At 37.7% G+C, this 15085-nt stretch overlaps 1 protein-coding gene across 1 annotated transcript in view; it reads right to left on the bottom strand.

Annotated features, from left to right (window-relative positions):
• Positions 1-1054: 1054 nt before the first annotated feature.
• Positions 1055-15085, bottom strand: part of hs3st2 (heparan sulfate (glucosamine) 3-O-sulfotransferase 2) — a 29719-nt gene continuing 15688 nt past the window's right edge. The window contains exon 2 of the mRNA XM_031737404.2: positions 1055-2312. Within this exon, the coding sequence (XP_031593264.1) occupies positions 1694-2312 (619 nt within the window). The 3' untranslated portion in view covers positions 1055-1693. The remainder of the gene's footprint in view (positions 2313-15085) is intronic.

Raw genomic sequence — 15085 nt, 5'->3', positions numbered from 1 at the left:
TTGGAGTCATCAGTGGAAATCATTAATGACAACTCTGATTGGCTTCAGGGTGAAATTTGTGTGGTTAATGTGGCCCCTGCATGGTATGTACCACCGGCAGATAGAGGAAGTGGCTGACCCAGCAATGGTGAGTCAAAGCTGGAAAGAAAGACAGCACAGAGGCACTAATCATGTCAGCACAGGAACAAGCTCTGAGCACAAATTCAGTAGAGGCTGGGGTCTGTCACACCAGGCAAGACCCCAGGTGCAGGCTGTGTAAAGATGCCTCTGAGACAATCCAGCACATAAGAGCAGGGTGCAAGGTGCTAGCAGCAGGGCATACATGGAATGCCATAACTAAGTGGCCGGCATAGTATACAGAAACATCTGCGCCGGAGACGCCTCCTAGGGTGGTTGAGAATGACCGATCTAAGATCCTGTGGGACTTCCAGATACAGACGAACAAAATGGTGGTGGCTAACCAACCAGACGAAGACGGCCGTAGTGCTAGATGCAGCGATACTGAATGACAGCAATATCTGGAAGAAGGAACACAAAAAGCTGGAGAAGTACCAAGGGCTCAGAGAAGAGCTTGAGAAGATGTGGAGGGTGAAGGTATCAGTGGTCCCAGTGGTATTCAGAGCGCTCGGTATGGTGACTTCCATGCTAGGCGAGTGGCTCCAGCAGATCCCAGGAACAACGTCGGAGATCCCAGTGCAGAAGAGCACAGTCCTGGGAAAGATAAAATACTGCCCAGGACCATCAAGCTCCCAGGCCTCTGGTAGAGGACCCGAGCTTGAACGATAGACCGCCTGCAGGAGCGAGAGGGGAATTTTCTTTTTCATCTCGATAGATAAGATGGTTTTGTATAAGTGATCTTGTATGATTAGTGCTTTCTAACTGGGACAAATAGCAAATCTTTATTTGTCTTTATTATGTCTCAATTATAAGATTATTCACACCAAGAATTTAAAAAAGATAAAACCTTGAATGTAGCCTTTTATTTTGATGATCACAACAAAAATTTAAACACAGCAAGAGCTGAATGAGTTCAGCAAATTGTAACCTTTATCAGTATTACAGAATCCATTTTAATAAAGATGATGATTTTTTATTCACGTTTTATTTATTTTATTCACACAGTTTCTTAATTTTCCTTGTGAGCTTTTGTCAACAGTAAGGCAATAAAATGCATTGCAGAATAACTGACAGGCTGGTTTTATTATCAGTTTGGCGGTTTGCTGCGACATCATGTTGAGTGCTTTTTGACAGTAAAGACAGTGGTTCATTTCCAGCAGAAATACTGAATAAATAAGCAATGTTGTTAATGAATATTCAAACAATGTAATCTTTTTATATCTGGTGTGACTAAATGACTAAGCCTTCTAATTCATTAAGAAGGTGTTGGCTACTTCTTAATGAATTAGTTAATGGAGAACTATTTGCATGTTAATGAATTCCTAATGCCTTGTATGACAAGAAAACTGTGTATTAAGTGTTTTCTTAAAGAAACTTTTGTCCCCAGAATGATCGGGAATGTTGTGAAATCATTTATATATTTAAGCTTTGAAGTCAGAGTTCTATATCATTTCTTTTAGATCTTTTCTTTAATCTACATATCTCAATAAACTTTTCTTTTAAACATTTTGTTAAAGATACATTTCTCCAGTGGTACAGACATTTTAATAAACAACACTCTCTCAATAAGGTACATTCAATCCCACTTGAAGTCTTGTCCTACAGTTTCATAGAATTTGATGTTAAATGGTCTATAAAACTCCTGCAGCTGTTCTATGACCTCCTCCTCAATCTGTACATGAGTCCTGCCCTTGGATTTACCGAGGCATCGTGGCTGGCTGCTGCTCTCTGGTTTCTTCAGGCAGGGGAAACCTTTGGTTCGATTAAAGTAGAAGTGTTTGTCCGTAATAATTCGTTTCAGTCCCAAAAAGTCCTGAACACGTCCCATTTCCCCTGCTGGATCTGTTATCAGTCGCTCACCGCTCACAAAGTGCATTTGCGACAAGCGAAAGTATTGCAGCCAGTTCTCCAGATGCACAATATACATCCCAATCCGAATGGCATTCCAGGAAGTATCAACAAGACCTAAGCTTCTGTTCTTAAAGGCCAGCTCTTCAAACGTGGGAATGTCAGGTTTCTTGGAAAGCGTCTGTGTGTAGTCAGAAATGGCTCTTGTGACTGGGTTACGAACCACAACGATCAGCTTGGTCTCATGGGACATGCTGGAAATGCGTCTGGGAGCCTCTCTGGTAACAAAGTAGCTGGGAGTCTTCTCTAATGTGATCTGGCTGTCTAGTGTACGTGGCATTAGTCCCCTGGGAGGAAAGACAAAAAATAAAATACAAATGAATGAGTCACCAGGAGTTGTTATTTTCATGTCCAGGAATATTTCCACATGCTTTTATGTTTTATGACTGAAAAAACAAAAAAACAAACAAAACACACACACATCTATCTTAGGTGGAAGTTTACTGCCTGTCAGTTGGATCACAGATCTAAAAAAAAATGGGTGCTCAAATATTTTTAGGATTCACAGCAAGCAGTAATACCACAATGAAGAAAATTCAAAATCTTTAGTTAAGCATATTGCTGTTAATAACAAACAAAACCAAAAGCATAAATTATGCATAATGGCAAATTAAAATTTAGACTTAGTGTGTCTGTAATTTTTTTATAGTTATAAAATTATTCCTCAAAAAAAAAAAAACTATTATTCACAATTGACAAATATGTCTTTTTTGGTCTTGCGTTGAAAATATTAATTAATAATATAAGGAAAGAAGAAACAAGAAAAAAAAGCATTCGTTAAATGTCAATGTCAAATCTTTCTGACTTTTGTGTAACAGCAAGAGAAAAATACAAAATATTTAAGAGCTAACAAAGAAAGTTGTCCGTCTTTTGTACTGCATTGTTAAAACAAACACCCAAATAAACACGGTGTGGATGTATTTGTTAGGCATTTGATGCTGACAGGACAGCTTGTACAACCAAAACATGCATCATAATTATCATCATCATGCTGCCAAGATAATGGCTTTGCAAACCACAGGCAAATGATTTTATTCGTCCTATTTGTCACAAGAGTTTCCCTTCGCAGTGTAATATGTCATTCTGCTTTGGCACTTTGGTTCAATAAAAGTTGATTAATAACCATCTGGTGTTGGCTGTTGAGACAATGGATCCCCTGTTCATGATTCAGAGATCATCCATACTTCTCTATAGTTATGTCTTTGCTCTACATATTCAAGTGACTGCTGTAGCTTTGGCAAAATAACTCACCAATTTGATAGGAACAGCTCGGAGACAGTTCTTTTAAAATAGCCTTTTATGTTTATTATTACAGATGACAGAGTACCTCGAAACATATACAAGTGTCAACCATTAATATTTTGTGTCTGCAATATGTTTGATGTTTGGCAGTTGGGACAAAAGCTGGGTTGACGACATGTTTAAAATAATGCTTAAATGTCATTCTCTTAAATGTCTGTACTGTACATGTCAGTGAAGGGTCTCAGTCATCCAGGTCATCGTAGTCTAAGGAGCTTGGAAAGAAAAGCGTCTGGACTTCTTCAAGTTTCTTGAAGACATTTCACCTGTCATCTGAGAAGCTTCTTCATTTCTAAAAGCAATTGGTGGAGAGTTCAAGATGAAAGAGTGTCCACTGTGAATGACCCTCTTTAAACAGAGGGGATGGCTTACAACACCAACTGTCTGCCATCTATTTGGAGATAAAGTATCGGAATTTCAGGAGCGGGACCACGCCTCCAAACACGTTCCTTCTGGTTCTTATCTATATATGTTCGCCCAGTTCTTCAAGCTGTTCATTCTCGTTTATGTGCCCCACCCTCCTTCCCCTTTTCAATTCTTTAATCACTTGTATTTAGTACATGGGGATCTGCTAGGCCTAGGAACCATCAGCAGTCCTCTTCGAGGCCTTCCCCAAACCGCAGCTCAATTCACGTCCAAGCCATTCAACTTTATCTACTAAAACGCTGTCAAACCTAAAATGAGGGCGTGGGCCCAGCTAGTGAAAATCCAGCTTTGAGATCCCTTCCCAGACGCCTTAACGCTCACTCACACCTTGGGTCATTTGTTCTCAGTAATTCACATGATAGGGTGGGGCAAGGTCTCAGAATGGGCTCACCCGAAACCTTGGCTGATTGAGACCAACACCCGTTTTTACACCTTGGCTGTGATTAGGCAGAGGAACAACAGGGAGTCCAAGACCCTCTTAGGGACACTCCCAATAGGGAAATCTCAAAACAACATACACCCAGATATAGTGTATGCTGTAGTAGACTGCAATGCACTGGGACTCCTAAACCTCCAGGAGCTGCTCGTCCATGGAAACCCATGCTGTGAAGTTTCTGGCATGCATTTTTTATCACAGATGTTAATGCAAGAGGAGGTTTCAAACTCTGCAGTTGCTGGGCCAACAGAGTACTAACTCACTATATGTCTCAGCATTCTGTGACCCTGCTATGTAACTTTATGTTGTCTCTTACTTTGTTGCTGAGTTACTGTGCTTCCTTAACACTTCCAGTTTGCAATAATACTACTTACAGCTGATTGTGGAACAGCTAGGATGGAGAAAATTTCATGGACTCACTGATCACAATGATGACATCCTGTTCCAGTACCAGGCTTAAATTCAGTGAGCTCTTTAGAATGATCTACTCTTCCACAGGGCAGACTGCATGGTTACTGGCTTGATTTTTGTACTCTTGCTGCAATAGGACTGAAAACACCTGAATTCAAAGATTAGAGATTCTGGCCCAGTACGTTTTTATCCACATAGTTTATCTAAAGTCAGGGTTGACACAAAGTTCAGACTGAAACAATGCTGAAACATCAGTAAAATGTTTAAAGATTGTAATGTGTCAAACCCCAACTCCATTGTGTAGCGCTAATTAAAACAAATGACAGGTAGTGAGAGATGTTCAAAAAACACTGACATTGACTTCAGATGTTGCTGTGTCAGATGTTTTGATGAGCCTTGAATTGCATGAGTACTTAGAACACTCACATAACATACTGATATGCTTCATCATCTGCATCTGTGGAAAAAATACCATCTATGGTATTGTGGTTAGTAATCAGCCACATTTAGTGCCCATATGACCTCAGTAATTAGGTTCTGGACATGGCATAAATAAAGGTTAAATTTTTGATACTTGTCTGCAAGTCCAGCACAGTGCTGGGGGACTTTAAACCATGTTACATAGCTACATTCTCAGCATGTGAATTGGTTTCTGGATATCAGATACATTACTACACAGTTCTGATGATAAATATCAAACTTTCTTTATTATTACCGGAGGAAGGCTTCGATTAAAACCTAACCTTTCTGAAAGCCTTTTCTTTCAAGGTAGGGGTAGCCATAGGTTACCTCTACAGTCTTGGAATTATTGATCCATTTAGTTTTATTTATGAATCCTTAGTTGTTGGCTCGGGTGCCTCAGGGCCACCAGGGAACTATTAATCTTTTATAAGAACAGCACCTTTTCAAGCAAACAGCTTTGCTACACACTGAAAAAATAAATAAATAAAAATAAAAAAAAGGAGGTGCAGAATCTAAAGAGATCTTGAGTTGTCTTCTCGAACAAGTGTTTTTGTTATCTGACTTGTCAATTCCTTACATTTTTACCACCCTCAGAGATGAAGATATTGTAGTTGAGAAATAAATTCAATATGCACTGGTTAAAAACTGCAATTTAAAACTACACAAAACTGAACATTAGCACATACAGAGAACGGGCGCATAGTGTTTACTGTGCAAGCTTATACAAGTCTTTTCTGTAGAGAACATGTTAACACCTTTGCTGCGCAGCAAGAAGAGGCTGGGACTGTGACATTTATGAAAACTATAAGAATGTCAAATTAAGAAGATATTTCACAGGGATTTCTAACTCCCACTGGCAGTGAGCCTGTCTTTTAAGCTTGTTTATTGCCAGTGAGGCACAGGACTAGACATGGAAATTGTATTGACATGATCTCCTTATAAGAACATGAACAAAAAAAAAACATGAATCTCAAATAAATTTCTATAAATAAATTTCTATTTTTAAGTTAAGGGAGGAAAGGATGTGTTATAAGCCACTGATCAAGTGTGGCTTGGAGTAATTGTCCTGTCTCCATCCTGATGGTATTCTACAAAGCACAATTAAATCATGTTATGTTGAACTTAAAGTTTTCAGTGTCACAAAGTTGGCTCCCTTTGTCCCTGATGCCAAACACATGAAACCATTTGAAAATGTCACGTTATCTTTTATTTACAGTTTGCTTTGAGTTCTAAAGATTTTCTTCTGAAGGAATACATTTATACACACAATTTTGCAAACTGTCTTAATAACACTACTTGTAATATTAGCAAATGAAACCCAAGTTGCAGTATTTTCTTTTAATAATTAGTCCTAATGTGCTGCACCAGTGTCTTTTACACTGGTGGAATGGCAGCTAAAAGCACACAGAAAACTGATCAGGTATTTTTGTAGGCTATTTATCACATTCAATCAGTAACATTAATTTCACATTGATCTGGTAACAAACTAGTGATATTTCCCCATTTTCTTTATTAGTCAGGACGGTGTCAGAACTCAATGGTCTAAAAATCTTGCTGTTTTAAAATTATCAGAAAAAAACAAGAAAAACTCTGATATGTTCTAAATGTTTTAGAGACAGGTGTGGGTTATATGTGTGTGTGTGTGTGTGTGTGTGTGTGTGTGTGTGTGTGTGTGCTACAGCCTGTTTGCGTGCCTGCTTACACCTTCAACACATTCATTGTTATGTGTTCACGGTGAAAAAGAAACTGTGGCTGCAGAACCAAAGCATAGCTACCTGCTGCCAAGGAGAGAGTGTAAATTAAGATTTTTTTAAAGTGCTATATCATTTAAAGTTTTAAACTTAACACTGATCTCTGACTCACTGTCACTAATATGTACGGAGGAGGTCAGGAGAGCAGTGCATTTCTCCAGCCATGTGTAAAACATCAGAGGCTCTGTCATGGTTTGGGGCTAAATTTCATCCAGTGGTGCTGTGACTCTTGTAGAAATTGATAGAATTACAAACACAAAAAAACCCTGTCAGATTTTGATCCACCATGCAGTACTTCCTGGATATTGTCTGATTGCCAACTGCTTAATTTTTCAGCAAGGTAATAATCCCAAATACACTGTCAGTGGAATAAAAGCATACCTGGATACACACAATGGAACAATAAAAGGCAGCCAACATCCAAAAAAGAGCTTTGAATGTGTTTCAAGAAGCCTGGAAAACTATTCCTGGAGACTACATAAAAAAATTACAAGAAAGCTCGCCTAAGAGAGCTCAGGCTGTGTTGAAGAATAAAATTGGACAGAGCAAATATTGACTGTTAAGCTTGTTAGAATTATACAAACTCTGTTTTCACCTTATATGCTTTATGTCATTCTATTTTGCAGATGTTTCAGTTTTTTCTCATATTTTTTCATATTTTTCAGACTTTAACAGTGTTGGAAATAAGCCATAGAGCTATACTTATCTACTTACAGCTTGTAGACCAGGTTGACTAAATCCACAAAGAGCACAGAGTACTGGAGTAGCAGTATAGGCTAGCTGATCACAGTCTGCACACAAAGAAAAATCTCCTGGAGCTCACAAAACAAATTATCATGTGTCTTATAAGTCATTCGTTTTTCATATCTGCACTGTTACACCCAATCTTAGGTGCTCGATCCCACTTTAACCTCTCGTCATGCTCAAAAGAGTGAAATGGTATGTCACATTTTATGCGAACCTGAAGCAGGAAGACCAGGTAAAGAGAGAAACATGCTAACCACTTTTTATACTGTCATTACCTCTAAATGGAGTTTGAGGTTTTTGCCAAGAACGCCCAACTACATTAAACCTGCTTTGTAGTACACCGCTATGCTTTTAGGAGTAATCCACAAACCAGATTAAACCACATGGTCTACTAGCATTTTTCATTTGTGACCTGCTTCTCCTGTTCTGGTCTTTTGTTCAAGACAAAAGGTTTTTACTTGAAAAAAGCACGTAGCTTTTTAAATAAACATGTTCACAGAGAAAACACTGCAGTCAGCCCCATGTTAAAATCCCATTAACATTGAAAATTATTAACATTTGAAAGGTGCTAATGCATGCAGCATACATTTACAATCAAATACATCTAAAACACATCTGAAGGTGGTCTGACTCACGGTGGCAGGAAGGTGTAAGTGTAATCAGTGTAGGTTTAATAGATTCATCAGATATCACATCCAACATTATGAAAGAATTAAAGTAATGGATTATTTCCTTCCAGTATTAGAAAATAATAACCAGTGAGCACAAAATAGCAATGCATGATTTCTTTACGTTACATACACTTGAACAAAATGCATTTTCTGCAAATGCAATCATTGGAAAACTTTGAAATAATGAATACATGTTTACGATTTTAGGCTTTAGTCCAGAAAGATTTATAAACTCTAGATGAGTGGTAATAATTAAATAAATTTATCCCATCAATGTGTGCTGGGAGGTGTTCAGCTGGTTTAGTTAATCTCAGACATGGATGCTTTCTACCTCAGCTTTTGTGTACATGTTTTATGAGCCCAAAACCAGGAAAATGAGACGAAGCCATTTAAAATATATCTTCAGGGAACATCTAGAAATCTATTTCAGGATTGAATAGGGCTGAGTTCCCAGCCTGTACAGGATATCTCCACCAACTTTTCTCAGGCCTGAGTGGAAAGCATTACACCAGCAGTGAGTGTGATTCCTACTAAAGCTATTCAGGCTTTTACAGTAATTGTCATTAATGGATGAATAAATCTTATATGAGTTAATTATTGTTTTCTGAATGAAGTTCTTGAATGAAGCACAATTTGTTACCAATTATGAAACAAATTATGTTTTTTCTTCATTATCTGTTTACACAGGATTAGCAAGACAAAACAAAATAATTTTTATATTTATCTTCTGCTTTGCATCCTCTGACTCTCACGTTCTTTTTATGATTCTTTAAATAATTACCTGATGTTTCAACATATTGTTTAACTAGCTATAACTTCAGCCAGGGAGCAAAAAGTACAATCAAATAATCAAACAATGATGGTCCTCTTTTATATATTAAAATCATAACCATTTAACAGGGACGCTTTTATATTAGTGGGATATTTGGAGAGATGTTAATCATGAACACTGGAGCAAAGGTTTATGTCCAAGTTTATTTTTCTGGTTATCACACAATTCGGTCGGGTATGGCTGATTTTTAGCTGAAACAGAAATATTTTATTTTAATAAATCATACACCTTTGCTCACTTAAACATATGGTAGTAGCAGCCTCATTTGTGTGTCTCTTCGTTACCGAGATAGCAGGAATCAAGCCCGAAGGAGAATATGCGATACCTGAGGCAGGTGTCTGAACCCACCATCAAAAATTGTGCTTTTCAGCGTTTTTTTTTTTTTTTCCTCACCATACCAAGAAACTATCAGCACTGCAGACGGCATCTGAAATAAAAAGATAAAACTGAGGGTTTCTGCAGCAGCAGGTACGCAAAAGCTGCTCACGAACTCTGTGGATAATAATTATTTGTAACTGCAAAATATATAGATTTTAATTCCCCTAGACTTGCTTAGGGGGCAGTCACTGTTTCTGAAAGTTTGAAGCAAAATGCTTCGAACTAAAATACACTCCCATTTGAACACTTTGCTTTTTGGACCTGCGAACACAAACACATGCACAAAAACCCAGACACACACCTTGATTAACTGACATTTGAGTGAAGTGCCTTGATTGATTACCACCTTCTCACTCAGAATAAGTAGTAAATTCTTTGGGGGTAATTTGCAATCTACTTCGCAATTCTTGGTCAAACTTTAAGTCAGGATGCATTACAGTCTTGGCTCTGACATTTTAATCACTCCAAGAAAATGAACTCATGGGTGGAAGATCTGCTCAATACAGTAAATGAGGCCGGCTCCTGGAGAACATGGATGAAAGCTAATTTGTTCTGGATGCTTCAGCACTGCATTTGAATCTGCAATTGCACTTTTTTTTTAGTTAATATTTAAATTCAACAGCTGATTTAATGTATTAATGTCACAGTAATACGTTTTTACTTCTTACCAACACACTAATAATTTTAAACACACTGACTTAAATGATAGAAGTGGTGATATTTAGAATTTGTACTGGAGCTAGTCTTAGAATAACTGCTCTGACCATTTTGATAATAATTACAATGTCGGTATGAGCGTCATATAAAACATTTTTGAAAACATTATAGATAAGTGCTGTGGTAGAATATTAATGAGAAAAGGAAGAAAAAACACAGAAATGAACATCCTTTTGCATCTCTTATCTACAGTTTTGTTGGGGTCAACTGCAGAAAGCACGACAGTCACTGCCTCTCATTAATGAAGTGTAGTATGCTGAAAGCTAGTCTAAATATTAAAGTGAACGTGAAAAGGCTTGCTGGCTAGTTTGCTCAATGATTTTCTCTGTTGGCAATGTGGAAGCAGGAGGTCTGGGCTCCATGCTGAGTTCCCCCTGGATGCTGCTATATCATTACAAAATTAATAACCTACAAATATGAATATCTTTATTTGAAGTACCAAGGATTCCCTATTAAACCCGGGTACAGCATTTGCCTGTTATTATCTGTTTGCAAATAACACACGCACACACACACACACACACACACACACACACACACACACACACACACACACACACACACACACACACACACACACACACACACACATATATGTGTATAGGACGGAGAATAAAATCAAGATTCTACCTCTTTTATCCTTTCATTTTGCCACCCATCACAAGAACAGCAACTTTCTGTGGTCAACTGCAGTAGGCCGGAGGTGCAGTATATGTAAGCACTGCCCTGTGCAATATGCAGCATTGTTGTTACAGTTAATTCGTATTATGTTACGGTTATTAACATATCTATTAAAAATTTTATTACCCTCATCCTTATGACTATACTGTGCACTGACAACATAAAGATTTAAATTAGGTTATCCCAGACTGCTTTCTATCAATACAGCATAATTCAACACCAAACGATTACTGCACAAAAATACAAACATAACCTCTCTGAAGTCTTTAATTGGAAGTTTAATTTTTCTACACTACTTGGATTTTGTCCCAGTATTGTAAGTTTTGTATTTTTGTAGTGCTTTCAATTTGGTTTCATTATTATTCATAATTTCTGATTATTTTCGTAATTTCTATATTATTTTATTATATTATTTTGATTCGATTTCCTGTTGGTCCCCTTTCTCATCTAGTATTTTCAGTTTCATTATTGTTATTTTAGAAATATGTTTATATTTTAAAATATTAATATTATAATAATATTTTATATAATATAATAATATTATTAAATTGTTATTAAAATATTATATTTCTTGGTTCAGTTTCACTGTGATTCTATGTTCTTTTTTCCCCACTGTGAGCCTTTAGTTCTTGTTGTAGTTGAGTCCCAGTTACTGTTACATGGAGTTTGTTATTTGTGTTTAGTTTCCTCAGTATTCCTTCCTTCCTTCCATTAGTTTTTTCCTGTGTGATTGTCTTGATTGTCTACACCTGTGTTTAGTTTGCCACAGCTGCCGCCACTTCCCCGATTGCCCTTGCGTGTAAACAGGCCTGCCTTTCCTCAGGCTTTGTCACAATGTCTGTTGTTATTTCTGTGTGCCACCTGAGGGGTATATATTAAAGATGATTTCATTCTGTTAGCAGCTTTGACAAAACCTAAGATCCCAGTGAGAGATAATGGGTATCACAACAGTAGTTATCGGCTTTCTCACTTAAACTGAGTTTTCTGTTTCAGGCTTTGAGCACGCTCACACAGAATAGAGGGTTTTCCACATGTTATATGACTCTGGTCTCCATGAGTGCCACCTACTTCAATCAAAGATATTATCACATGATGATAAAATGGTAATAAAATTCTTTAGAGAACATATAAAAAATAACAGTAAAATGCAGCAGTGTTGACAGGAAATTAATGCCGGAGGAAATCATTAATCTTGGGCTTTAAAACACAGTGCAATTTAAAAGAAAGAAAAACAAACAAACATGTTAATACTAGATAACTATTTTAATTCTGACTGTTTTCTCTGTGCTGCTGTTTCTTTCTAAAGTTATGCCTGCACATTCGAGCTCTGAAACTATAAACTAGATACTCTTAAACATTAAAGGTGATTGAGTGTGCTCAGCTCTGACTTTGTCCAATAGCATAATAAAGTTGTGGAAACTGCTTCACTTTTTTTGACAGATCAAAGTACAATGAATGGTACTGACTGAATAGGAGTTCTTGGTGTGTTTTGTGTTCTAGCAGCTGCAATTCCAGCAGGGCAAAAGAGACTTATCACAAGAATTAGAACCGTCACACATTTCCTGCATTGTTAGCTAAATATGTACAAATCCCACTGATAATGTAACACACAGTTTTTGCTGCTGTAACTTTACAAGTAGGCTTCATCCCCTGATGTTGATAGTTCAGCTTAACAAATTGAACATAAACAATAAATTCCTACAGTAAAGAATCTATATTTCGCTTTAAACATACAGTAAATTAAAGAATTAATGAAAACATGGCACATCTACCCACATGTAGTTTTAAACTGAAACCCTGAACACACAACCTGCTCTCGACCAGTCATTTAGCCAGGAAATAGAGAACACATATGAGACAGAAAAGTCAGACTAGCAAGCTATATTCAAGCATTCAGTCTTCCATCTTAGTACCTTCCTCTACCAAGTCATGTTTCTTTTTTGTATTGTTGCACATTTTTGTACTTTCACCAATACTATCACCAATAATACCTATTCAGTTAGTAAAAATTAATTCCACTTGTCTCCAATTTATCATCATCATCATCATGTAACGTCTCTGATTGGAGCAGGTGACATTAGTGATCATTTTGTGCAGAGTATGAGTCATGTAAAGAAAAACACCCCTTGTGATGTGAGTGGCACAGAGCCTGAAGCAGAAAGCCTAGGTTAACAAATGGTTAGCTAGCGCTGATAAAATTCAGCAGAATTTAATTTCAAACTGTTAATGAGGCAGCAGGCCTTTATGTGTGACCCTGCATGTGTGCTACACTGTTAATAGGCTACAAAGTGCATAGCTGCAAATTGCTGTGTCACTTCCAGCACAGAAAGACTGAGGCAAAGAAAGAACTGATCTTCTCCAGATGCGCTTTGTTGAACAACTTAAACTTCCAAAGAGCAATGCAGGTTCATCAGGGATGCAGACCATCAGAACAAGTAAAGGTCAGCTTTGAATCATCTCCTTGTGAACAATCAATGAACTCAGAATGTATTACTGTCATTTTACTGTGGCTTGGACTTAAAAAAACACTACTGCATATTGCCAGTTCAACATAAGTTCTCTGTTCATTCTCTCAGTGAAAATATAAGTGCATCTGTAACTTGTGCATTTCTCATATATACCATAGACAGTATACCAGATGGGAAATTCAGAAAAATGAAGCCGATGCAGAAGTTTCTTTAGTTCATCTCCTACTTAATTAAGATGGCAATAGTTGTGCTGTACCTGCTCAGTCCATATTGCTCTTCTGCTAATGGAGTTGACTTGGATTGTAAACTTTGTAAAATTGTTAAATTGTAAAATTGGATTGTTGACTTGATTGATTGGACCTTCTTTCCTGGCTACAAACACACCCCTTTGAAGTGGGTAGGAGGAGCACTACAGCCACAAAAATTGCAACAATCAGTTGGGCATGACAACCTGGGAAGTTGCAATTTTGTCTTGGATGCAGTTTCAGTAAAATACAGTTACTTTTGAACCGGTTTGGTTTGGTTGAACTATTCTGTATTCTACAGTTGACCTTACCTATTATGAAAAAGAAAAATCTTGACCCTAATGGTCTCACTAACTACAGGCCGATCTCCAAACTCCCTTTTATTTCCAAAATATTGGAAAAGGTAATTCTAAAACAACTTCAGGCCTTTTTAGATGCAAATGGTATTAATGAAAAGTTTCAGTCTGGGTTTAAACCTCGCCACAGCACAGAGACAGCCTTACTTAGAGTTTTTAATGATCTTCTTTTAACTGTTGACTCTGGCTATTCCGTGGTTTTAGTTTTACTTGACTTGACTGCTGCTTTTGACACGGTTAACCACAACATTCTTCTGTCAAGATTGGAACATGTTGGTCTCAAAGGTACGGTTTTATCTTGGTTTAAATCCTACCTCTCAGAGAGGTCGTTCTCTGTTGCTATGGGGCAACACTCCTCGGCTTCTGCCCCTGTTTATTGTGGTGTGCCTCAAGGGTCCGTGCTCGGTCCTGCTCTTTTCTCTTTGTACATGTTGCCGTTGGGATTAATTTTTAGAAAATACAACATCTCCTTTCACTGTTATGCCGATGATATCCAGATTTATTCACCTTTGAAATCCGATGTGTCTGCTTCTTTGCAACCTCTGTTCAACTGTTTGCATGAAATTAAAATTTGGTTGTCACATAATTTTCTTACATTGAACGAGAATAAGACTGAAATCATAGTCTTTGGTAGTCACACTCCGCCAGACCAGTTAGCTGATGCCCTAGGCCCTCTCGCTAGCCATCTCTCGCTCACTGTAAGAAACCTCGGAGTGTTCCTGGATGGCTCTTTTAAACTTGAGAAACAGGTCTCCACTGTGGTAAAAAACAGCTTTTACCAGTTGCGTCAGATATCCAAAGCAAAGCCGTTCCTTCCTTTAAAGGACCTTGAAAAGCTTATCCACGCATTTATTACATCCAGATTGGACTACTGTAACTCCCTCTACTCGGGCCTCCAACACTCTTCTCTTTACCGGCTTCAGTTAATTCAAAATGCAGCTGCTGGCTTCTTTTTAACAGGTACGAGAATCTATGAACACATAACTCCAATTTTAGCCAAATTACATTGGCTCCCTGTTAAATATCGCATAGATTTTAAAATTCTTTTGTTCACTTTTAAAATTCTGAATAATTTAGCGCCCAGCTATCTTTCTGAACTACTCCACTTATACAATCCCAACAGAGCACTTAGATCGTCCAATCACAGGCTCCTAGCACAACCTAGGTCTCGAATGAAGTC

Source organism: Oreochromis aureus, linkage group 4 (assembly GCF_013358895.1).
Source record: "Oreochromis aureus strain Israel breed Guangdong linkage group 4, ZZ_aureus, whole genome shotgun sequence".
In the NCBI taxonomy this organism is placed as follows: Eukaryota; Metazoa; Chordata; class Actinopteri; order Cichliformes; family Cichlidae; genus Oreochromis; species Oreochromis aureus.
Note: the sequence above shows the minus strand (reverse complement) of the source record. Positions and strands in the feature narration are given on the sequence as shown.